This window comes from Fusarium oxysporum, chromosome IV (genome assembly GCF_013085055.1).
Source record: "Fusarium oxysporum Fo47 chromosome IV, complete sequence".
In the NCBI taxonomy this organism is placed as follows: Eukaryota; Fungi; Ascomycota; class Sordariomycetes; order Hypocreales; family Nectriaceae; genus Fusarium; species Fusarium oxysporum.
This window is the reverse complement of record NC_072843.1, coordinates 4,651,700-4,673,929: the sequence shown is the minus strand read 5'-3', so window position 1 is coordinate 4,673,929 and position 22,230 is coordinate 4,651,700. Positions and strand designations below refer to the sequence as shown.

At 46.4% G+C, this 22,230-nt stretch overlaps 10 protein-coding genes across 10 annotated transcripts; 4 read left to right on the top strand and 6 right to left on the bottom strand.

Moving 5' to 3' along the window:
* Window positions 1–671: 671 nt before the first annotated feature.
* FOBCDRAFT_273424 (MFS transporter) lies at window positions 672–2,174 on the top strand (the record flags this gene model as incomplete). The annotated part of the gene is made up of 1 exon (XM_031177902.2): window positions 672–2,174. One exon carries the CDS (start codon window positions 672–674, stop codon window positions 2,172–2,174), a length of 1,503 nt encoding a protein of 500 aa, XP_031043789.2.
* A 195-nt stretch (window positions 2,175–2,369) lies between these two features.
* FOBCDRAFT_318946 (serine/threonine kinase 16) lies at window positions 2,370–4,438 on the bottom strand (the record flags this gene model as incomplete). Its single annotated transcript, XM_031177903.3, has 7 exons — window positions 2,370–2,536; window positions 2,585–3,424; window positions 3,478–3,670; window positions 3,723–3,778; window positions 3,829–3,951; window positions 4,019–4,362; window positions 4,415–4,438. The coding sequence occupies 7 exons, from the start codon at window positions 4,436–4,438 to the stop codon at window positions 2,410–2,412; spliced, it is 1,707 nt and encodes a 568-aa protein (XP_031043790.2). The 3' UTR covers window positions 2,370–2,409.
* Window positions 4,439–6,893: 2,455 nt separating this feature from the next.
* Window positions 6,894–7,830, top strand: FOBCDRAFT_222234 (uncharacterized protein). The gene is made up of 3 exons (XM_031177904.3): window positions 6,894–7,054; window positions 7,109–7,369; window positions 7,429–7,830. The coding sequence occupies exons 1-3, from the start codon at window positions 6,992–6,994 to the stop codon at window positions 7,714–7,716; spliced, it is 612 nt and encodes a 203-aa protein (XP_031043791.2). The 5' UTR covers window positions 6,894–6,991; the 3' UTR covers window positions 7,717–7,830.
* Window positions 7,831–8,309: 479 nt separating this feature from the next.
* FOBCDRAFT_273421 (glycerophosphoryl diester phosphodiesterase) lies at window positions 8,310–9,137 on the top strand (the record flags this gene model as incomplete). Its single annotated transcript, XM_031177907.2, has 1 exon — window positions 8,310–9,137. The coding sequence occupies one exon, from the start codon at window positions 8,310–8,312 to the stop codon at window positions 9,135–9,137; it is 828 nt and encodes a 275-aa protein (XP_031043794.2).
* Window positions 9,138–9,429: 292 nt separating this feature from the next.
* FOBCDRAFT_318944 (acyl-CoA N-acyltransferase) lies at window positions 9,430–10,553 on the bottom strand. The gene is made up of 4 exons (XM_031177908.3): window positions 10,339–10,553; window positions 10,240–10,291; window positions 9,936–10,175; window positions 9,430–9,884 (listed from the first exon to the last, which is right to left on the bottom strand). The coding sequence occupies exons 1-4, from the start codon at window positions 10,398–10,400 to the stop codon at window positions 9,552–9,554; spliced, it is 687 nt and encodes a 228-aa protein (XP_031043795.2). The 5' UTR covers window positions 10,401–10,553; the 3' UTR covers window positions 9,430–9,551.
* A 400-nt stretch (window positions 10,554–10,953) lies between these two features.
* On the top strand, window positions 10,954–12,691 carry FOBCDRAFT_318943 (FAD dependent oxidoreductase-domain-containing protein; the record flags this gene model as incomplete). The annotated part of the gene is made up of 3 exons (XM_031177909.3): window positions 10,954–11,026; window positions 11,076–11,665; window positions 11,720–12,691. 3 exons carry the CDS (start codon window positions 10,954–10,956, stop codon window positions 12,626–12,628), a joined length of 1,572 nt encoding a protein of 523 aa, XP_031043796.2. The 3' UTR covers window positions 12,629–12,691.
* Window positions 12,681–14,718, bottom strand: FOBCDRAFT_181851 (fungal-specific transcription factor domain-containing protein). The gene is made up of 2 exons (XM_059608572.1): window positions 14,582–14,718; window positions 12,681–14,533 (listed from the first exon to the last, which is right to left on the bottom strand). Exons 1-2 carry the CDS (start codon window positions 14,648–14,650, stop codon window positions 12,698–12,700), a joined length of 1,905 nt encoding a protein of 634 aa, XP_059464795.1. The 5' UTR covers window positions 14,651–14,718; the 3' UTR covers window positions 12,681–12,697.
* Window positions 14,719–15,064: 346 nt separating this feature from the next.
* FOBCDRAFT_181850 (amino acid/polyamine transporter I) lies at window positions 15,065–16,550 on the bottom strand (the record flags this gene model as incomplete). Its single annotated transcript, XM_031177911.3, has 1 exon — window positions 15,065–16,550. One exon carries the CDS (start codon window positions 16,548–16,550, stop codon window positions 15,072–15,074), a length of 1,479 nt encoding a protein of 492 aa, XP_031043798.3. The 3' UTR covers window positions 15,065–15,071.
* Window positions 16,551–17,527: 977 nt separating this feature from the next.
* FOBCDRAFT_200971 (uncharacterized protein) lies at window positions 17,528–18,070 on the bottom strand (the record flags this gene model as incomplete). The annotated part of the gene is made up of 2 exons (XM_059608990.1): window positions 17,528–17,931; window positions 18,046–18,070. The coding sequence occupies 2 exons, from the start codon at window positions 18,068–18,070 to the stop codon at window positions 17,528–17,530; spliced, it is 429 nt and encodes a 142-aa protein (XP_059464794.1).
* Window positions 18,071–20,165: 2,095 nt separating this feature from the next.
* FOBCDRAFT_239461 (aldehyde dehydrogenase) lies at window positions 20,166–21,712 on the bottom strand (the record flags this gene model as incomplete). The annotated part of the gene is made up of 4 exons (XM_059610258.1): window positions 20,166–20,423; window positions 20,480–20,925; window positions 20,972–21,256; window positions 21,349–21,712. 4 exons carry the CDS (start codon window positions 21,710–21,712, stop codon window positions 20,166–20,168), a joined length of 1,353 nt encoding a protein of 450 aa, XP_059464793.1.
* Between the last annotated feature and the right edge of the window lie 518 nt (window positions 21,713–22,230).

Genomic DNA, 22,230 nt, shown 5'->3' with positions numbered 1-22,230 from the left:
TCAAGGGCGGAGAGGGACTGGGATCGGCTCTATCATTAGATCAGAACAAGGAGGTATTTTATATATGTAAGCAATCACACGTATTACTACTGGTATCACGGCCTGGCAGGGGTACTCCCTTGAGACCGGTAAGCAGTCACCTTGAGATATTTGTCGGGGAGAAGGAAGCTGTTGGTTGTAAATGCAAAGCTCCATTACTGTTAGGACAACGCCCCCACTCACTAACTCACTCCAGCTTTTAGTGTGCCTCGGATGATGCTTCCATTGGTCCCAGATTTGATATTTCCAAGCACGCAAGATTCATATGTCGATGGCGTCTGACAGATCGAAGCTAGCCCTCATTCATGATAACGCTAAGCAAGCCAGAAAGACCGGGCTGTCGCTCGGATCATGGCCTCATTGGTTCGTTCGATTCGACAACGCAGCGACTTCCATTGTTGCAGGGTATTATAGATTGCTTCATTCAGCTACTTTGTGAGTTGACGAAGATGTAAGTGCGATAGACTGGAAGTTGGAGTATTGCGAAATGCCGCATCTTGATTGCGAGATGTAAAAGAGGCTGTTGCAAGAATTATTTATTATGTAGACTCTGTCTTGTGCCATGAACGATTGTAGAATATTGTTGCTTCAACACTCAGAATTACCTTGTCCTTTCAATTACGCCCTCAGACATGATGATCGAAAAGGAATCGCTTCCATCCACTGTGGATGGCTACAGTTCGGGTCGCGATAATGATTCCAATAGCCCTGAGCAGCGGCCCCTCATTGATTGGTCCGAAGCCGAAGAACGGGCTCTCGTTCGCAAGCTGGATCTTCTTATCATGCCTCTGCTTATCGCCGGCTTCTTCGTTTTGCAGCTCGACCGCGGCAATATCGGCAACGCCCTCACAGACTTCTTCCTCCCTGAAGTGGGCATCACTCAATTCCAGTTCAACATTGGAAACCAGCTCCTCAGCCTAGGAATTGTCCTGCTAGAATTGCCGAGCAACCTTGTTCTCTATCGCTTGGGTCCTCAGAAGTGGATCAGCTGTCAGATCTTTTGCTGGGGCTTGGTCGCCACATTTCAAGCATTCATCAAAGGAAAAGGCGTTGGTGCATATTATGCTACTAGACTATTACTCGGCCTTTTGGAAGCCGGCTTCATTCCTGCTGGCTTGTACACTCTGACGCAGTGGTACAAACGCAATGAGACTAGCAGACGCTTCACTGCCTTCTTCCTTGGCAACATGGTTGCTTCGGCGGCAAGTGGTCTTATTGCCTACGGTATCCTCCAGATGAGAGGTATAGCTGGACTATCTGGCTGGCAGTGGATGTTCCTTCTCGAGGGTATCATCACAATAGTAATCGGTGTTGTTTTCGCCTTTCTTATGCCAAACTCTCCCGCAAATCCGTCAAACATTTTTGGTCACTTGTACTTCACACCACGAGAAATCCACATCCTCATCAACCGTATTACCATCGACAATCCTACCCAAGGTCCAAAGCACAAATATGTCAAGTGGGTTGACATCAAGTCCGCGTTTTCCAGGTGGTGTATTTACCCGCAGCTGACTGTCTCCTTCTGCTGCATCGCCATTATCTCACCACTCGGAACATATCAACCGTCCATCATTGCAAGCTACGGCTATGATCGCCTTCAAGCAAACGCACTGTCATCTGTTGGCGGTTGGATTGTCATCGTGCTAAATCTGTTGTTTGGATGGATTGCAGACAAAACTCAGAGGCGAGGGTTTCTGATTCTTCTCGCTACTGTTCTGAGTTTCGCATTCTGCCTCGCGACTAGACAATTGGCCACAAGCACCAATCGCGATCTCAAATATGGCATCCTTACCTGTACCACGCTTTGGGGATCTGTCGCTCATCCTTTGAACGGGTCCTGGCTTGCCGTCAACATTCGGAATCCTGCAGAACGGTCCATCACGATGGCTCTCCTTATCATGACTGCCAACGCGGCTGGTTTGGCGGGTGCTCAGATTTTCCAAGCACATGATGCGCCACTATACAGGACAGGGTTTACGGTCATTCTCACACTTGCATCCATTGCCTTAGTATTTGCGATTGTGTCCAATGGGCAGTATCTATGGCTTAACAAGAAACTTGCGGCTAAGGGGCGGTTAGAAGAGGAACAAGTTGAAGCGGCAGGCGAAGGAGACAGATGGCGGTTCTCGCTTTAAGGCGCTTCTGTATGTACTTGAAAGGCCCATGTTAGAGTTAATTACAAAAGGCTCTCATATGCCTTGAGCATCCCAGGTAAAAGTGAGGCCGGGGCTTCATAGACATTATTTAACAATGCTAAACATTCATCTGCACAAAAAGGACTTGAAGATATTTAGATGCAAAAAACTATCTCTGGTTGTTATTACCTAACTAGCATGTCCACTGAATGATACCATAATATCCGCCGAAGAACTAAAGCCTATGGACACTACTATTCTTGGTCCAACGACGGAATGTCTTGCCGTAGTAGTAGAATACAACACCAAACAGACACCAGAGGAAAACCAAACTTCCATTGGTCATGATAGGTGGGATAAATCTGCAAGAATTAGTAACAGCCAGATTGAGAAACTAGTAGACAACTTACCCAGCCTTCATGCTCCAAGGCGTAATGAATTTACTAAATCCATAACCCCAAACATTTTTGTTGACTGTGATACTGACAAATAAGCTGCCAGCAACAGGCTTGTAACTGTCAACAGCATACGTGCTTGAAATGCTGGGGAGGGCTGCGACTTGGATGCCGGCGCAAGAATACCCGATAAGCACAATGACTTCCCATGGCCAATGGTTCTCATATCCAACCGAGACGATGATGTTGCCAAGGTACATAATAAGAACAAATGGGATCATGGCAACCAGCCTCATTTCTGGCTCACGAATACCGTTATTCCTTGCAGTGAGCTTGGCAGCCACCCAGTCAGATAGAGGACCACCAGTGGCCAGGCCGATCAAAGCACCAGCAAAGATAGCAAAATTGGTGAAGCCGATGGTCTGAGTAGAGAAGTTGTAAGGTGGCGCGGCAAGTACTTGACTTTGGGTTAGATTAATGGTGAGGAAAGAAGAGCAGCTCCAAGATACAACGAAGCTGGCAAATTGAACGATGGGAAATGCGAACAGCTTCCAAGGGATCCATAGGTCCAAAAGGATAGCCTTGAAAGGATGCGGGTTGGGTTGGAAGAACCGGAACTGCCACTTTGCAGGCTTTCCTCGCCCGAGATATGGATCTCTCGCAGCCGTCTCACTTGTTGATAGATCGGCAAATCCTTCCGGGGTTACTCCCTCTTTTTCGTTACTGGTGGCGTGCTCTGTTATACCATCACTATTAGGTCTGGAGGCCTCGGCATGGCTAGCATTGGCCGAACCCTCGATCTTCTCGTTCGCTCTAGCTTCCTCAATGATCTCATTGGGATGGGGGCGGTGCCACCTAATCGTTGTTAGTTAGGGCTCGGCATGTTCAAGGGGATGCGAAAAACAAACTTAGTCTCTGGGAATAAGAAGATGATATAAATCACCACAACTGCACCCAGGGCAACGTTGAACCACCAGAAGTTGCGCCAGCCAACATTGAGAGCCATGGAACCGCCGATGATGGGACCAATCATCAATGATCCCATGTAGACGACCCAGTACAGGGTGTTCCACTTGCCTCTATCATGCAAAAAGAAGATATCTAACAAGTAATTAGATGTGTATACCTTAACATGTTTAGTGTGATGGCTTACCAGCAATGACGGCAGGTTGGATTGACTCTGCAGGACCAGCGCCAATGCCATTCAGTCTGCATCACAGTCAGAAAGTGTTCTGTCAACCTTGCTCCTGAAAACATACACACAAGCTCCCATGAAACTGCCATAAGTCTGCGCACGAGCTCTCCAAATCATAGAGGCCAGGCAGATTAAGTTAGACGCAATGTATACCGGCCGCCTGCCAAATGAAGTGCTTAATGGAACCCTATCAACAGTTCTTAGTGATGTCCTGACTTGTAAGAGGCTCTCTCGGCTCGGGGCCACGAGCGTACCATATGAAGTTGCTGAAACCTAAAACCAAGATACACACTCCGGTGAACTGCACAGCATCTGCTAGACTGCAGTGAAACGCTTCGATGTAGTCTGGAAACATGGGTGCAAGAGACAGTGGCCCAAAGCCTTGGAAGAATGAGGTCATACTAGCCCCAGTGATGGCTAACATTTTCCAAGTGAGTGACCAGTTGAGAGGATCAGCAGGGTCGTCTGAGGGTTGCGGAATAAGGACACGATTAGAACCCGAGCGATCCTTGACAAAATGGTGCGAAGCAACATCTCTCATGATCTCTGTGCCAGGGAGAATCTCAGTATGGAGTTCCGCCTCAATGGCATGGATCTCCTGCAATTACCATTAGCATGCAAGTTGCGATGAACTTTTGTAAATGATATACCTCGTTGTTAGAATTCATCTCCATGATGATACCACTTTCCTCGTTCTTTCACTGCTAATGTCGATGAAGTATTAAACAGCAATCAGACTTCCTGACATGCTGTATTTAACATCTACTCTCATATATGCAAGCCTTGCATATTAAATAAGGAAGCAATGTAACTGCCGATGCTTTTACCGAATTTCAGAGCTACCTTTCCCCTCACGACTCATCTTGTATATAGAGATGTGAGCTAGAAATCTCCCATTTAAGATAACCTTGGCTATAGTAAGCCAACCAGGTGTAATCAGCTCCTGATATTGGGTGGCCTATGATGCCGGTAATCCGTGTGAGGGAGGAATTCTCCCCGCACCCTGGCTCCCCATGGGGAAATATGGGTAATGCCCACCAATCGTGGGGAGACTCCAACTCCTCCCGCGTGGTCTCGACCCTCACATTGGCTACTGGCGTGCCACCCGGCAAATCGGCATAGTAGTGCAATTGTTGGCGCATGGTTTAGTAAATGATCGGTCATTAAGCGAAAGGGTTAGCACCGGTAGTGCTGTTTGTTGCTGGGAAATTTGCTGTATGGCAGCGTTCCTCTACGTAGTGTTGACGAGCAAATTTTAATTTCACACCCCAATCCGAACAGCACTGCTCCTGAGTGGCCACTGGAACGAAAAGTAGCTAGGCCAGTGCATTCTCAATGAAAGGCTAACAAGATTGATCGGTATTTCAGTAGGTGGCGAGAAGATCGGCATACTCACCTGGGTCATCACAGGCCACCAGGTTTTATAGGCCAACGCCTTTAATAATAAGCATGTCACCTTCTCAGGCGGCTAGTCTCGATGTGGGATCAACTCCGCTTCTCTTCTTCTTGGAGATGGAGCGATTCGTCTTCATTTAAGCAGAAGGACTTTGGTGCTCGACTTATAGTTATTCTACACCAAAATGCTGCACATCATGCATGATATAAGAGGCTCAGGAATTCTTGAATTGAGAACCAAGCGCGCTATGTAAAACAAGCTTATCAATGTTATTCTTCAACAATAGCTTTCCTCAACAGACCTAAATATGCACTCATTCATCGACTCATTTAACTTCTCAACGGTTTGAGTCTTTGTCGTCAAGGTTGTGCCAGTGGCACAGTCAATTAATGACGTCTGTCCCATTGCCTTTCTTCTACCCGTCTGGACTTGTGTAAAGTCAGGAATACTTTCGCCTTTGTTTATTCATGTCATTTATAATACGGATTTTGTCACTGCTCTCGGTTCCTTGCGATCCCCCCCGGATGAAGGTCTTATCCTGTTTCAGTCTCCCTTTGAGGTAAAAGGTGGATCCAGAAGTAGTTGTCAAGCTTTGGCTTTTTATTTTCTGATCTGTTACTTGTGTTAAACTTTTTCTCTGTCTGGCTTGTTGTTTTCGTCCTGATGGGCTACTCTACATTTAATTTAGGGATGGAACAGCACTTGCCAAACAGCTCTCATATGAGAATCGATCAGTTTGCCTCCAAGCTCAAGGCATGTTACAACTAGCTCTCAGATTCCTTGCGGAGTAGTCAACTTGAAGAATTAGCAGCGCAAAGCCTCGCTATATACTGGTCTTGGCACTGTTGATTTCATCAAGCCTTTGACATTCCGGGTCTAGATTACTTACAGCAAGCCAAACATCTTTCAGCAACCTCTCCTCCCACCTCCTTTAGGTGTAACAGCAGTTGAAATAAGCCAGTCTTAATCGTCGTCTTCCAGTAATCCCGAATGGCCAGACCGATTATCTTGGATGGTATTATATATTGCAATATCATTGTCTCCTTTCTGTATACAAGGCTGTTGGTTTTGATTTGACTTTTAAACTCGTCTTCGATGCCAATCTGTCCATTATAAACAATACTCAATGGTCAGGAGAAGGGGAGGACATACCTCTGGTAATGTCTGTCATTTACAACGATCAACAACATGACAAGTGCCAGGGATAGTATTGGCCATTGTGATATTTAGTAGCTGGTCTTTAGCATACCCAACTATACTAAAGTCTTTACTGCAGCTAATCTTTAACATTGTGTTGTGGTAAATCTTAGCCATCAAGTCCTCCCTTCATCTCTCGCGACGTGGTTTCTCTTCCGACAAGTAATATTCCAAATTTCCAATTGTTACCATTGCTTCAGCCAAGCCCCAGTTCAACAAGTTATATTCTCTATTTAGCAAGCTATAGAATCTAACTTAAACGGTTCTGTTATTAAGTTAAAACTGTTACAGCTCAGCAGCCAGTATATCAGTAAGGCTCTTATACATTCCTGGCATTTGTGTTTTGAACTCAGGTCTAGGTTAGCTGGAAATAACCCTTGCTTTTCTGTTATTCCCATTATACACTAATCTTCCGATTAAGAGGGGAAGCGGGTCTGGGGAGCTCGGACCGAGGCGCCGGCTGATGTGCACGGCTAATGAGGGAGGACATTTAGCCTCAGGCATCTTTACTTTTCTCCTATCCGTCATCAAACAAGGACAACTTCACACTTCTCAACTGCCTTTATCGTATCCAGTCTCACACCCACTTGCGCCCTGGAAACTTAACAGAGACAAGTCGCGCCACGCCAACAAAATGTCAACTCTAACGCATACGCCAAATGGCAAATCTACAATTGACGCCAAGGCGCTGTTGGGTGTATGCTTTGAGTACTTTGTATCTTTGTAGATAATGCTGACATTTCCAACATAGGCATACCTCAAACAATTACAGTCAAAGCCACTGAGGACAAAGATGCTTACTCAAGGGTCTTTGTCAGCCTTGACGGAGATTATAGCATCGTGGTTTGCCTATGGGCTCCCTGGCCACGGCCCAACAATTACTGCCCGTGTCCCTCAAATGGCGTTTTATGGTGCGTGTATCGCGGCACCACTGACCCACTTTCTCAACACGACTCTACAACGAAGTCTCCCAGGACGAGTAGTCTTACAAAACCTCATCACTATGCTCCTAGTACGTAGCTTCTCCAGCCACCACCAATTCCTCTCAGCCACTTACCTGACTTATTACAGTTCTTCCCCATTCAAAATGCTGTCTATCTTATATCAATGGCCGTCATTGCTGGCGCGCGCACGACTGAACAGGCTCGCGCTGCGGTTCGTGCCGGTTTGGTGCCCATGACGAAAGCTATGTGCGCCATGCACCCAGTCTTGATCACAATTGCAACCGTGTTCGTACCAAAAGAGGCATGGGCTCCTTTCTTCAGCTTGGTTGGGTTCTGTCTTGGAACTTTCTTCAACACTATGGCTAAGAAGAGGAGAGTTGCCGCTGCCGCCGCTGCTTCCAAGAAGGAATCTTAGGCCATGACTCCGGTATAGACATAGTTTTGTGTTACTGAGAACTTCGTCGCTTGCGTTATGCTGGCATTTAGAATATAATAAGCGTCATTTAGCATCCATGACGGTTTCTTTCTACACCAAGACTTGATGACTATTGCTGTGATATGACTTTCCTCTTTGACATTTCCGAGAGGGCTTTAGACATACGATTTAGATCTTAAGGAAACATCGCCTGTCACATTGTGTAGAACAGGCATTCTCCCCATTTCAAATTGCTTCAAGTGTAGTCATGGTTCCTAGTGTGACTTGCGATGGGGACAAGCCTCTTGGTCGACATTGAGGTGGCATGTCAGTGTGAACAAAAGAAAATCTATATCCCAGGAATTGCATGCTGTAGGTCGATTGGTTGTTGGAAACTTTGAGAAGAGGCAGGCTGGGTTCAGGCTTGCTTGGTCTTCACTCTTCAGAGACCCACCACGACTGCGACAGCACAAAGTTAGAGAGCAAGCCACCAATAAGCAGCCATTTGGATTCCTTTCACGACCTCACCGACTTCTCATGGTTGAGATTGCATTTGATTTATTAGAAAAGCCTCATGAGAGAGACATAGAAAAATGAACTATATCGAATATATCGCCAATCCTCATCGCCAGTGTGCAATTGTCGCCCACCGTGGCTTATGGAATGAAGCTCCTGAGAACAGCTTGCTTTCCATCCGACGCACCATGGAAGCTGGCTACAATGTTGTTGAGATAGACGTACGCCGTGCCGCTGATGGCGAATTCGTACTACTCCACGATAGTACCCTGGATCGGATGGCCGGCATCGATAAGAAGCCAGAAGAGTTGACTTTGAAAGAACTGATATCGCTTTCGCTGAGAAACCGTGATGGAGGCCCAAATAATCCATTCACCAAGGAGAAGGTGCCCACCTTACGTGATGTCTTTGAGCTCACCCGCAATAAGATTTTCATTCACCTCGACATCAAGCATCGTCATGTCATCCCAGAAGTGCTGGACTATGCACAGAAGATGGGTATCGAAAAGCAAGTGGATTTCTGGGCTGATCTAAAGACGGAACTTGATCTAGCCTGGATCAAAGCCAATATCACCACGCATAACGTTCCGTTCATCGCACGCACCCATCTCGAGCATGATGACTGGCGAGAACAGGCCAACCTTGCTCTTGACCTGAAGCCCCTAATCTGCGAAGCCTCGTTTCGGGACCTCTCGCAGGTCGATGCAATGAAGCAGCAATTCCATGATGCCGGAATCACGCTCTGGGTCAATACTCTCGACAGTGTCGCCTCTCCAGGCTTTACTGACAGCGCTGCATTGGAGGACCCTGACAAAGTTTGGGGACGGCTGCTCCGGGCTGGCTTCTCCGCGATTCAGACGGATGAGATGGCGGCACTGCGGTCTTTTCTCCCCGCGCTTGATTGAGGAGCAGCTCAGACAGCAAAATGGCATAGTCCGAAGAACAGGAGGTGTTAGGGCCTGCTTTCTTGACGATCTTATCATAGCAGCGCTGCATTTTAGGTTTCTGCCTCACCACCGACAGCTTCCAGAAGTAACCCTACATATTGCTATAAACAATACATATCATTATAAACTTCAGAGCAGCGCTGAAGCTGGCCTAGTGAGCTGTGCGTGGCATGCATTGTGATTCAATATGTTAGGATCCTCAAGTAGAGTGTTTGTTGTTATTCCACGGTCCTATTAAATTTGGTTTAATGTCATCTCTGATTATTAGGTAAAACACGAAAAGGAACAAATTAACACAGGCACTAGATGCCAGATAAAGATATAATGTGGTCATGCTTTCTCGAAGGACTGGTTCCTACCTAGTTTTGCCGTCTACCTCCCGCTGGATGGCTCAGCATGAGGTTCCCTTATCATTGTAAACAGCTTAATTGCATCACCGTCATCATCGCAAATCATTTCCTTCTGGAACTTGAACCCTAGACGTCCGTAGATGGCTACGTTGGGGACGTCACGGCTTGACTCTAAGTAGCATCTCATGTCCTTGGCATCGGCTTCGTCTGTGACAGCCTTCATCAATTTTGCCCCGACACCTTTGCCTTGAGCCTCGGGGACAACAACCATGATGTTCAGAAAGAAGTAGCCCCGGGGGTCTGTCCAGAGAGTCGACTGGGCACTGGCCTGGGCATCTTTCCAGATATAATATCGCTGGTCTTGGTCAGAAACTTATTGTGTTCGATAAGATCTCGAGCAACATACCTTGACATTTAATCCTCCACGACCGTACCACAGATTCATGCGTACTTGTCCAAAGTATAGCTTCCAGCCCTCGAACCAGTCGCTCCATGTTGGAGGCTGATCTGCGGGTTGGGGACGCAACCACATCGCTACGCCCAGCACTTTATCACTGTTTTCTTCTTTGGCAACGTGAAAGATTCCATTGTGCATTCCCCACCTCATTCGAATGGCAAGAGATTCAAAGTTCCGCTGGCTGTCGAACTTGCATAAGCGTCAGCATTAGAAACATTGGCAAAAGCTTCCATCACGGATGTTCTTCACTCACTTTCGCTTGGTCATAAACCCATACGTTATAAGGATCTCCAACAAAGGCTTGCCTGTCGAGTCAGCAACCACATAGCTGACCGATATCTTTCACACTTACTGTACTGCTTCTACTGCTCCTGGAATGTCTGCCTCGGTGAGGTCGGTGATATAAATCCCCATTTTGAGAATTAATTAGTAGTGAACTGGAAGGGGTATTGGTAGATTTGCGAGACGTAGTGATATCTTTGTTACTAGGATCGAAAAGTCTACCGTAGAAGAAATGTGCTCTGTATGAAGTCGAGAATGAGTAGTATTTGGCTCCCCGGTTTCGCATGAACTCCGCCGGATTCAACTCACACGAGACTAACAATGAGATTGAGGCAGGGATGACTTATTACCCCTCACAATGCTTCTTCAGATGGAAGCTATTTTGTGGCTTATCTCGGATTAAGCTTAGTTGGAAATTCATGGCTTGTTGAAAGTGGGGAGATGCTCGGCACCGCCAATCGCATTCCGTTGTCGTTATCTACCTCGCATACACTTTCCAAACACAGTAAGTCGCAGCGTCGGCACAATTTGAACTCGGACTTAGACAAGGAGGCAGTGGTACCTTGGTACCTTGTCCTCGGCTGGTGCAGTCACTTCAATGTCCCCAGCTTGGACATCGTCCAGCGTGATAAAGAAGGAGAGAGTACTCACTTTTCACTTAGCTAGACGCAGAACAGTAGCAGACATGGCGACCGATAAGACACAGATTGAAAGCCAAATTAGGCCTGGTACAGACGACGAGCTGAACTTGTATCTCAGTATGCCCTACGACCTGGAACACAAACTCACTTACTGACGGGAATTCAGACCCAGCTACAGCCCGATTTCTCAAAAGTGTGTCAAAGGCAATCCTGCAAGACCCAGGACTACCCAGGCCAAATCCAACAGTGTCAGCTTGGCAGGTTCCTCCTCATCCGTCTCTGGCCTCGATACAGTCGAGGGATCTTCCAGAATTTACTGATTTTGCGGTGATTGGCTCCGGCATTACTGGTTGTAGTGTCACAAAGGCACTCCTCGAACACCCATCTACAGCTAACTCATGTGTAACGGTGTTTGAGGCCCGCACTCTTGTCAGTGGAGCAACAGGACGCAATGGGGGACATCTTGTCACAGCATCTGGGCATACATTCGGCCCCCTGGCTGAACAGCATGGAACTGAAGCGGCAAGGGAGATCACTTGCTTTAGCATCATGAATATTGAGCATTTGATGAAACTGGTAAGAGAATTCGATTCTGCTTTGCAAGAAGAGTGCCAGATACGAGATGTCCTGAAAGTCATGGCTGTTGGAGACGACGAGACATGGGCTTCTGCGAAGAGCTCGGTTCTGGGCTTCCAGGACAAAGTTCCAGAGTACAGTGCTTATCACAGTATAATTGAAAGAGACCAGGTTCCAGAGGTATGCTCCAAGTTCATCCTGTAATGAAGTTACAGCAAGTCTGACATATTATAGAGATGGAATATCAAGAATGCATCTGGGGCTGTTGAACATGAAGCTGGTGCAATTTGGCCCTATCGACTGCTGACAGGTATCTACCAACGCCTGTTGGACAAGTACTCTGATCGACTGAATATCGAGACAAATACGCCAGTCACTCGCGTTGAGTTCTCTCAGGGATTATATCCCTACGCCATCACTACCCCGAGGGGGAGCATCCGAGCGAAAAAGGTCATCCATTGTACGAATGGGCACGCGGCACACTTGCTGCCCAACTTAGCTGGAGGCCTTTATCCATTCCGAGGAACAATGTCAGTTCAAAAGCCGGGACCGTTGTTTCCAGAATACAAAGGAACTAGATCTTGGAGCTTGTCTCACAAGTCAACCCTGGATGCCGAAACTGGCTTCTTCGACACTGGCCTCTATTATTTGCAGCAAAATGCTCTGACGGGGAGCATTTGGATCGGGAACGAGACGGCTTTTGTGAAGGATATCCTGACTGCAGATGATACTTATGTCCCTAAAGAAGCGAGGCAGGCACTTTCTACTGTTTTGCCAAAATTGTTTCTAGATGGCTGGGGATCGGAGACCGTTTCGGAGATCGAGACTGTCTGGTCAGGCATTCAAGGACATACAGCGGATGGACTTCCTATAGTTGGCAAGATACCCGAGTCTTTGACGGGCACTATTGGTGACGATGGACAGTGGATAGCTGCAGGATTCAACGGTTATGGCATGGACAAGTGCTGGCTGACGGGTGAGGCGTTGGTAAAAATGATACTTGGAGAGGATGTCAGCGAGTGGTTTCCTCGGGCATTCCTCGTCACGGAAGAACGTCTCCAGACCAAGCTCACAGCTGATCAAACGTTGCTCAAGTTTGCAAGGATCGCTCTACCCGGCGGTGCCAAGGAGGGGAAGCTGTAGAATGTTGGACAGTGGAACAGAATAGTCTATAGCATCATGAACTCCCTCGACATGACTTTCAACCACCAACTACCCCATCATTGTGCCCAATTTCTTCTCGTAAGCAATATCCAACCAGTAAGCATCCTCCTGTCCTTCGTCTATCGCTGACCAAACTTGATTGATGAGCTCCAAAATGACTTGGCTCTTTCGCAAGGGCAAGATGTGTGTATATGCTGATAACCGGGAGCTCACAAACTTCCGGGCACGGGCCACTTCGATAGAGACACTATCAATGCTCAGCACGCCGGTATCTGTAATAGAGACACCAGATCCTTGAAGACTGTGAGAATTCTGCCTGAGTTCACCAGATATGGCAACCATAACAAACGGCTGAGCACTGCGAGTCCTTGACTCAAACGGAATCTCTTCCAAAATACCAAGGATATGCAGAGCAAATTGTGTCAGCCATAGCTGTCTCTCCTGTTTTGTTGGCACTTGATGTGCTGGTAAAGGCCGTAGAATGTGATCCTTGTTCCAAGGTGAGTATCGTTCGTTCAAAAGATCGGGAAAGACGCGGTAGAGCTGCAACAGCCCTGTACATCTATACGCTTCATCCATAAGCTCCAAATGCTTCAGCGGTGTCTTCGGGTCGCCAGGGTTCTTGGTCTGGACTGCGCTTGGCACTTGGTGTGCTAGAAACATGCGTTCCAGCCGCCTGCCCTCACGCAATGCAGTTCTGAACACGTCAAGATCGCTTTCAGTCATGAACTTCATGGTGGACATGTGTTTCCGGTATTGAAATATGAGTATCCCCGTATCTGTCAGTGCGCGAACCATATCTTGCGAGATACCAGAGTAAGGATGCGGTTCGATTGGCTTCGTTAAGTTTGGTGGTCCAACCCGTTCCTCTCGATGGTACTCTCCTAGCTCGTTCTTGTCCGTGAGATAGACCAGAAGCATGGCCCAATAATCCATGGTATCTCTGAAGAAGGACATCTCCGAAATGTCATTATTCTCAGTTGCAATTTCATCCAGTATGCTTTGGCTTGCTCGAAAGGTCTCGGTTGCAAGATTGTGAGGGCTCAACCAGCTCGAGGTATGGCCTAGAAGCATGGATGCAAGCAGCATTACTTGCTTCTCCACTTCTTGAGGTCTATTGTTCACGAGATGAAGTGCCTGTGAACGTTCTTCACGAGCAACTCGTAGCAGGTGCGGGAAGTCCTTTGACAAACATGCTGCAGCCATGCTCTGAATTGTATGATAGAGCACCCCGGAAGACTGCCACATTTTCTCAATGATATTGCGCATAACATTGAGTTCACTATCCCAGGAACAGTAAAGAGTGATGACATCGCGGAAAAAATACTCAGATAAAGTGGTTGGCATGTTGGACAAGCGAAGATGCGGGTCAGGGTATGGATGCCGGACCTGGATAAGGGACTGTTCTCCGCGTGACGGGGACTCAAATTGAAATGGTGGGCTTCTTGCAGTATTGTCGAGGAACTGGCCAATTACTCCCATTGGTTCGATAATGTTGAATGTTGATCCTGAATCTTCTGGAAGAGTCCAAATTGTCATGTTCTCGTCAGGTGAATCTATAATATTATCGTTGATGCGCGCCGACGACTCGCCCCCCAGGAGGTCTTGTGATATGTTGTCGATGTTGAATATGTCAGCTGGCATGACGAAGTCCAACTGAGATGGAGGGTCGAGCCATCCGTTCATCTGGTGGAAGCCTTCGGCTACTGAACTGGAAGTGATGTTCGTACGACTTTTTGCCTTCCCTCGTCGCAAAGGGCTCTCGATATTATTTGGTCGTGTCTGGTGCTTTTGTGACCAACGCACATTGAGTGCATATCCTGGACAATCATATTTTTGGTCCTCACAACGAGCGCAAGCGGGCTTTCGCTCATCGCATTTAACCTCTCAAGATGTGAGTAGATAGGCACACGTTTCTCTGGCTGTACTTACCTTTCTTGCTTTGCATCTGAGGCATCCATTGCGAGACTTTGAATGTGAAGCTTTAACTGATTGTTGCATAGTCACTGTGGATAAGTCAGGCAGTAACGTAGTTTAATTGCATCTGGTGGCAGTTTGTTCAATTGGAAATGGACGGGAGAGAATGTGACAAGGACAAGGGGTTACAAGCAGAACTTTGTGGATTCCCCCGCTTTTTACGATAAGCCAACAACTAACGTTAGTGAGTAGTTAGTGAGTAACCAGGTCCAGACTCAGATCATCTGACTTAGTTTGGACCCGTATCTGACTCAGTATCTCATGGAGACACTACAAACTTTCAATCGATTGACATAAACCTAGTTCAATTGAGAATCACTCACTACGAGAGGCTGTCATACTAGACTGTGTAATGTCGGTGATCAAACTGTCAAAAATAAAGCTGCATAAATACATTTGCAATTATAGCTAACTACCATTAAGCATTATCTACTCCGTCCATTCCTCAAGCATTCCAAATCTCTTTAACCTCGTAATTCTTCTTAGCATAGAAGAACCAAAAGCACATAGACAACAGAGCAATACCGACCAAAACCGGAGAGGCATAGTTCATCTGCACAGCCGTAACAGGCGTGTAGTAAGGGAAACAATAAAAAACAAGAGCTACCATTGTCCATGACAGCATGACAATATTGGCAATCAATCCGAGCTTGGGGTACCAGAACGGGCCGTGCTGAAAATTACTGCGTCCCTGAAGAAGAACTAATACAACGGGAACACTGTAGCTAATGTATTGGAGCAACAGACCCGTCGAGATCAGAGAGTTAAAGGCGAGGTCCGACCCAAGGTAAAGGCAGCCGAAGAGGGCAGTTCCAGAGGCAGACCAGATCAACGACCAGATGGGGGTATGAAAAGGAGCAGGTGCAAGTTTGCTCAGATGGCGATGTAATGGAAAGCCACCTTCACGGCTGATGGTCCAAGCAAGGCGGGACTGCCATGTCTGGATCGACCAAACGGCCCCAGCTGTCGTGGTAAGAACGGGAATCCACAAGCCGACAGCAGCTGCTTTGCTCTTGGTAATCATGTAGAATAGAGAAAGAGCTGAGTTATCTGCGCCTCCGTCAATATTTGGGACGTTGACCAGTACTGAGGTCACAACCAAGAGCCCAGACCCAAATCCAACAACAATAGTCCACATCAGAGCTTTGGGAATATCGGTGCTGGGCGAAGGCATTTCTTCAGCCAAGTGGGTAGCAACGTCGAGGCATGAGAAACTCCAGTTGGCCCCATTCATCCCGATGATAAAGGCAATTCCTTTTGGCCATCCTGAGATATTAACCGAGGTTGTAAAATAGTCTTTCGCTGAAGCATGGCTATCGGACATGGCAAACAGCGTGATGAAGATGACACCAATCGTCATGCAGCTAAAGAGGAGCATGATCTTCGAGATTCGTGGGAGGGCATGCTCAAAACTGGCGCAAATGACAGTCAAGATATTCAAGAGTTGAAACCCAACAAATCCCATCCAACGCTTATACACAAAGTTGGGATTCAGCAGGGAGATGATGGCACAAAAGCCGGTAGGTACTGAGAGACATGCCGAAGCGCCTGTAGCAACCGCAGCAAGCCAACTGACAACAGCGATTGTGTATGACAGAAAGCGACGATATTGGGGCGGGGATAAGCGATTGACCCAGATGTACTGTCCGCCGGGATGAGGCATGGCCGATGCGAGTTCTGCCAAAGTTGTAGCTGTTGCAAGACCAACACCCGCCATGACGAGGAACCCCCAGAAGAAGAGAGGTGATCCACCCATTGGAAGAGTACTTCCAAGAACGAGAAGGAGTCCGACGGCGGTGTTGGTTGTGCCATAGCCGATACCGAGGGCAGATAATGTCGTGAATGGCTTCAGTGTCTGGACGGTAACACCGCCAGGAGAAATTGACCCGCATTCGACGGCATCGCTGTCTGTCTTGGCAGGCATTTCCGAGACCTCTTTGGTATCTTGTGACTTAAGACTGGGCTGATCTGTTTTGCGGTGCATAATGAATAGGATAATGGTAGTACAGGAGGGCGAATAAGAATTTGTCTCAAGAGGCAAATTGATACGTGGGGAAAGTCATACGAGTTATATAACTTGACCCGCGTCGTGCATGATAACGGTTTGGTAGGGGTTTTGGTGACTTATACCAACTTGTTCCCCGCGTTTGACATGATAGGCGAAGTCGATATCTCAATGCGAGTGCGGAGGCGTTGTCATGTGGTACAGGATAAGCTTAAGCCAGATAGGGAATCGCGTATGAGGCGAACCGCTAGCCCAACTAAGGAAGGATTATGCGAGGACGAATCATATTCCCCGTTCGCTCATGTTTACAATCATCACCAGCGTTGATACAGGTTCCGACACCGTCATCCTTTCCGAAGTTGGCTCCTCAGGCCGTCTAAACGAAGAGATCCATGCGATTGACTATCACCACTGCAGCTTTTATTACCACCGCCGCTGCAACCACCTTCCTTCACCATATCGGATCTTCCCCAGTCATAAATGCCGCCGCGGTCGAGGAAAGAACTTTTATCCCAGACAACCTGACCCATTGCTTTCTCGACGCCGACCTTCGAGATTGATTCGCTCTTTGTCATCATGCCCTCGCCCTTGTCCAAAAAGCACATGTATTCATCCAGAAGCAAGTAGCTGCTTGCATAGCATTTGTGTTTTCTGGCACGTAGCATGGAAGATGTTTATGCCGGTCGCAGAATGTCTTCCATTGTTTGTCGGTCACGAGGAAGGTCCTCGCGTCTCGCCGGCGACCAGCAAACACTGGACCACTGTCCATCGAAAGGGCGTGAGTCTCTCAATCTCAGCCGACATGTCTTTATTCCAATTGTGAATGTTGACAACCGTATTCAGCTTGAACTTGATTCCATAGTCTCTGCACCAGTGTCCAATGCGGAAGAGCCTGATCACATTCCCTCCGTCGTCGCCCCGTCCAATCTTCTTGTCGTCTCGGGGTCAAAAGAATCGCATGAGATTGGAAGAGTGCCCAGCCATTGGCAACTTTCAGGCATCCATTTCTCTGTAATCTTGCTGCCGTTGCTCACAATGCTGATACTTTCGAGGCCAAGTTCCTCCTTGACAAAGTGAAGCAATTCAGTCAGAAGTCGAGGGTAGAGGACTGGTTCACCACCAGCAATGTTGAGCTTTCGCATGCCGGCTTCTTTTAACAGTCTCAAGCTGCGTTTCGCTTCGTCAACAGGGAGGACGTAGGATGAGGTATCGGTATGGAAACAGAACCCGCAGGTGTAATTGCATTTTCGAGAAGTAAAGTAGTTGATGGACACAGGAACATTGGATTCCCTGGTTAACTCTTTGGATGAATGTCTAGCAACCACTCTTTTGGACTGTTATCGGGATATGATGATCCAGCCGATACCCAAGACACCAATATCAACATTAACAAAGCGATAGAACAGGTGTATACCGTCGAGAAGGGAAAGAAGGGCCATCTTTCGATACTTCTTGTGAAAGAGAAACGATCAAGATTCGTCCAACAAGTCCCCAACTACCAACATGATACAACCGCCGGTGCAACCTCCGAAGCATATGCCCCGGCCCGACAGTCACGGGCTGTGGCGCTTCGAATACAAAACAGTAAATAAATATATCCTATATAGAGTAACAGTAAGTTTAGCAGCTCAGGCTTCACATAAATATGCAAACTAACTAAGCAGCAGAAATATATAATATATCCTTTTATAATAACTTAGCCTGCATAGCTATATATACTTACTTATAACCAGAGTATTATAAGTATAGAAGGGCTGTTTATAGAGACTAGTGATAAGTAATATTATAGTAATATATAACTTATAAAACTGCATTTTTATAAATAATTCTAATAAAATTATCTATAAATAAATCTTAGGGTAAGGAAGAAAAAAGATTAATAATATATATAAAAGAAGGCTAAGGCACTTATTAAAATATAAAAACCAATAGCTTTAAGAAAGCTAGAAAATTAAATAACTAAGTTTATAAGTTTAATCTTAAATTTAATTATTATAACTTAGATTCTACGAGCCTATAACTATAATTATATACCTTCTACTAGGACATATGTTATTATAAAAGAGTTATAATCGGAGATTTTAGTATTGCAGTCCTTTATACTAAACTATAAATAGAAATGAGGGACACCCTCGCTCATATAGAGCTGAATAAAATACAAACTGTTTTTTCTCTCTGAATTCACCATTGCATTAGCAAATCAGTTCCACCCCACGTTATGCCAAGAATTAGCATCCCGGCCTAAGTCGCCTAGTGGATCTTTAGTGGCCATTGTTATGGCCGTACTTGCTGCCCTTGTTGCCCTAGGCAAATTTCATATTCTAACTATTTATGCCCTTATGAGTTATAAGAAATACCCTAAAGAAGCTAAACTAGCAGCTCCTGCAGGGAATATTAGTATAATCTCTAATCCCAGTAAAAGCCTTGGGTACCACCTATCTTCAGGCTCAATTACACTATACATCTATTGTAGGCAGTCCTTGAACCAAGATCTTCAATTAATACATCACCTCATTACTCTTAAGTATTAAGAGTGTGCCAAATAATAATATTAATTCGCTGTACATTATCCCCTCAACAGGACGAACAAACTATAACAAGCGCCGTACTTGAATGGCTATTATGATAAACACAGAATCAGTACTTTCCGCTCTCTTGCTAATGAAAACTGAATCTATTGCAGGATCGATCTGCTGTCTTCACTTGAAAATTAATTATCACAGGTGCTAAGTGAACTCTTATTATATGCTGCGATTATACTATGATAAATGGCTATCCGAGATGAAGTTGACATACTCTCGACGTATATCAAAGCAGCTGTTGTATTGACTGTGGCGCGTTCACTATTATCTCAAGATTCGCATCACAAAGCAAAGGCGTCAAGAAGAAGCAGAAATTAGATACAATATAGATTATCTAAAGCTGAAGCGAGCAACACTGGTATCTTGAAAATACCTGGGGAGGAAAAGACAACTCGGGAGAGGAAGCAAAGACGGATTCATAATTAACATAGGCCATGGCTGATGACTTATGCGTTAATGTTATCCATCTTGGAGCTGAAGACTGGAGAGAAGTAAATATATTAGGTTAAACTGCTTTAAGAATTTCGGTTTTTTGCTTGTGCTTGGAGGGATTCAGCCAATTGGATCATGAACAAAACAAATAACCAACTAAAAGCAGGACCGAGGTTCCCGAACGATGGCCCCAAAGTGATATTGGATTATTCCTCCAAACCGGTTACCGTCAATCTTTCCTATATCTTAACGCAAACTAAATACATCTGTAAGAGAAGGGCGAAAAGCTGCAACTAGAGACGCAATTTCATATCCATATAGTTATAGAGTTAAGAAGACAGACAAAAGCCTGCTAGGCGTCCACGGTCCAGGCGACCTAGAAGTCGAGAAACTTATATATAAGGTTGCCATAATCTACAGGCTTATTAAAACATAGTACTCCATAAGCTTACAACAGGCACAGCGCTCAATTAGAAAGTCAAACAAGATAAATTCAGGGCTGCAAAAGAATTATAAAAAGCTAAAGAGTAATGTATACAGACTTGAGCTCCGTCCAGTTGTCCGTCCCATACTTGGAGTGTTCCTTGCCCTCTCCGCTCTGCTTCCACCCACCAAACAGCATGTCCAACGCCAACGACAGCGTCGGACTCGTACAATTAACCCCCACATTGCCTGCCTCGACCTTCTTTGCCACCCTCAACGCGCGAGAAACATCCTTTGTGAATACAGACGCATACAAGCCAAAGCTGGTATTGTTAGCACTCTGCAGCACCGCTTCCTCGTCGTCAAACGTGTTGAGGATTACCACTGGACCGAAGACCTCTTCTCTAAAACCCTTCCGTCTTCGGGAACTTCTTTGATAATGGTTGGTTGAATAAAATATCCTGTTTCTCCCTGACAGTCATCACCCATAACCATTTCGAGACCTGATTCCTTTGCCTCGTTGAGAAATCCCATTACTCGACAGAACTGTAGGTGGTCAACTTGTGGGCCACGCGGCGTTCCAGCAGCGAGGGGGTCTCCGCATGTCCTGAGTTGAGCCATGTTTGTCTTAAGAGCCTTTTTGAATTCGTCTACAATAGTGGACTGGACAAATACTCTTGAGCTAGCGATGCATGCTTGAACTGAGCCAACGAGGATAGAAAACGCTGAAGCCCTAGCGGCTTTCTCAAGGTCGGCATCATCAAACACAATAAGGGGACTCTTTCCACCAAGTTCAACGGTGACATTCTTAAGGTTAGACTCTGCCGCCGCCTTCTTGATGGCCTTTCCTGTGGCGGCTGATCCCGTGAACGAGAGCTTCCGGATTTCCATGTGTCCACTCACCGCAGGGTCTCCCGAATCCATTCAGGATATTTACAACGCCCTTAGGCAGTCTAATCTCCTGGCAGCATTTGGAAAGAACGAGAGGGCTCAACGGAGCCTTTTCGGAAATCTTGACAACTAGAGTGTTTCCAGTGATGAGGTCAGGGCCGAGTTTCTGCGTGACCATGACGACAGGGGCGTTCCAGGGAGTGATGGCGGCGCACACGTCATAGGGTTGGCGGAATGTGAGGTTCACGAATCCAGGTGTGTGGATAGATGTATCTCCTTGGTTTTCGATAGATCGGCCTGCAAAGTGACGCAGTTGCACAACGGGCACCAAATTCGTGACATACAAGTGTTAGCAACATTAGCTCAAGCGCTTGCAGTTGTAGTTAAACAAGACTTATAGTCATTGTCTACAGGCTTGGCCATGGTAATGGCATCCAGGTATCCCAGCTCAGGAAGGTGCTTTTCCAACGCATCTGCAAGCTTGAAAAGATATTTGGCCCTTCCTAATGCCCCAAGCTTAGAGCAGGGGGGAAATGCCGCTGCCAAGGAGGCAACAGCGTCGCTGACGTCTTCTGGGCCGGCTTTAAAGACTTGAGCACTCACTTCTTCGGTTGTGGGATTTACAACAGAAAATGTCTTTCTGCTCTTAGATGGCACGAACTCGCCATTGATGAAGAGCCGGTTCTCGATAGGGAGTTCCTTGAGCTGTTCTATGTTGTCCGAGACAATGGGCGGAGATACAAGAATAGACATTTTGAAAGTTGGATTTGAGTGCTGAATGATGGTGTTATGATTTATGAGGTTGAGTGTTGTGGACGAGAGAGGCTGGGCCAAACTGGCCTTTATATAGGGCGCCTGACCTGTTTCTGAGAATTATGTTGACACCCAAACGAGACTTTCACGCTCGAGCCCCTCCGCTGATCTATGTCCCACAGATGTATACCGTGTCATACAAGGACATTGAAAACGTCAATATAGACATATCTCCTACTTTACTATATGCCTTAGTTTTCAAAGTTACTTTGTCATTAACTTGAAATATTCTTATTTACCAGCACCTAACAATCTCCGGAGAGCTGGCCGATATAATTAAGTTACCCACCCTACTTTGAACCAATAACGGCGTGCGCTAGGTCTTTACGACGGCGGACTTTTTGCTTTTAGAGTTTTAGAACCATATACTCTCTGCAATGAAACATGTCCGCACACGGACTTGAACGGACTTAACATTTCTCGAACCGAGTGCTTGCGGGAATTTGAAATAGATCCCT

What these genes read in the sequence shown, in the direction of transcription:
- FOBCDRAFT_318944 (XM_031177908.3), bottom strand. Translation starts at nt 10,400, where the DNA reads ATGGGGATTTATATCACCGACCTCACCGAGGCAGACATTCCAGGAGCA. An exon ending in GGAGCAGTAGAAGCAGTACA is followed by an intron (nt 10,292 to 10,338) that starts GTAAGTGTGAAA and finishes CTGACTCGACAG; the next exon opens with GCAAGCCTTTGTTGGAGATC. An exon ending in GGGTTTATGACCAAGCGAAA is followed by an intron (nt 10,176 to 10,239) that starts GTGAGTGAAGAA and finishes CGCTTATGCAAG; the next exon opens with TTCGACAGCCAGCGGAACTT.
- FOBCDRAFT_181851 (XM_059608572.1), bottom strand. Translation starts at nt 14,650, where the DNA reads ATGCAACAATCAGTTAAAGCTTCACATTCAAAGTCTCGCAATGGATGC. An exon ending in TCAGATGCAAAGCAAGAAAG is followed by an intron (nt 14,534 to 14,581) that starts GTAAGTACAGCC and finishes ACATCTTGAGAG; the next exon opens with GTTAAATGCGATGAGCGAAA.
- FOBCDRAFT_222234 (XM_031177904.3), top strand. Translation starts at nt 6,992, where the DNA reads ATGTCAACTCTAACGCATACGCCAAATGGCAAATCTACAATTGACGCC. An exon ending in ACGCCAAGGCGCTGTTGGGT is followed by an intron (nt 7,055 to 7,108) that starts GTATGCTTTGAG and finishes TTTCCAACATAG; the next exon opens with GCATACCTCAAACAATTACA. An exon ending in ACCTCATCACTATGCTCCTA is followed by an intron (nt 7,370 to 7,428) that starts GTACGTAGCTTC and finishes GACTTATTACAG; the next exon opens with TTCTTCCCCATTCAAAATGC.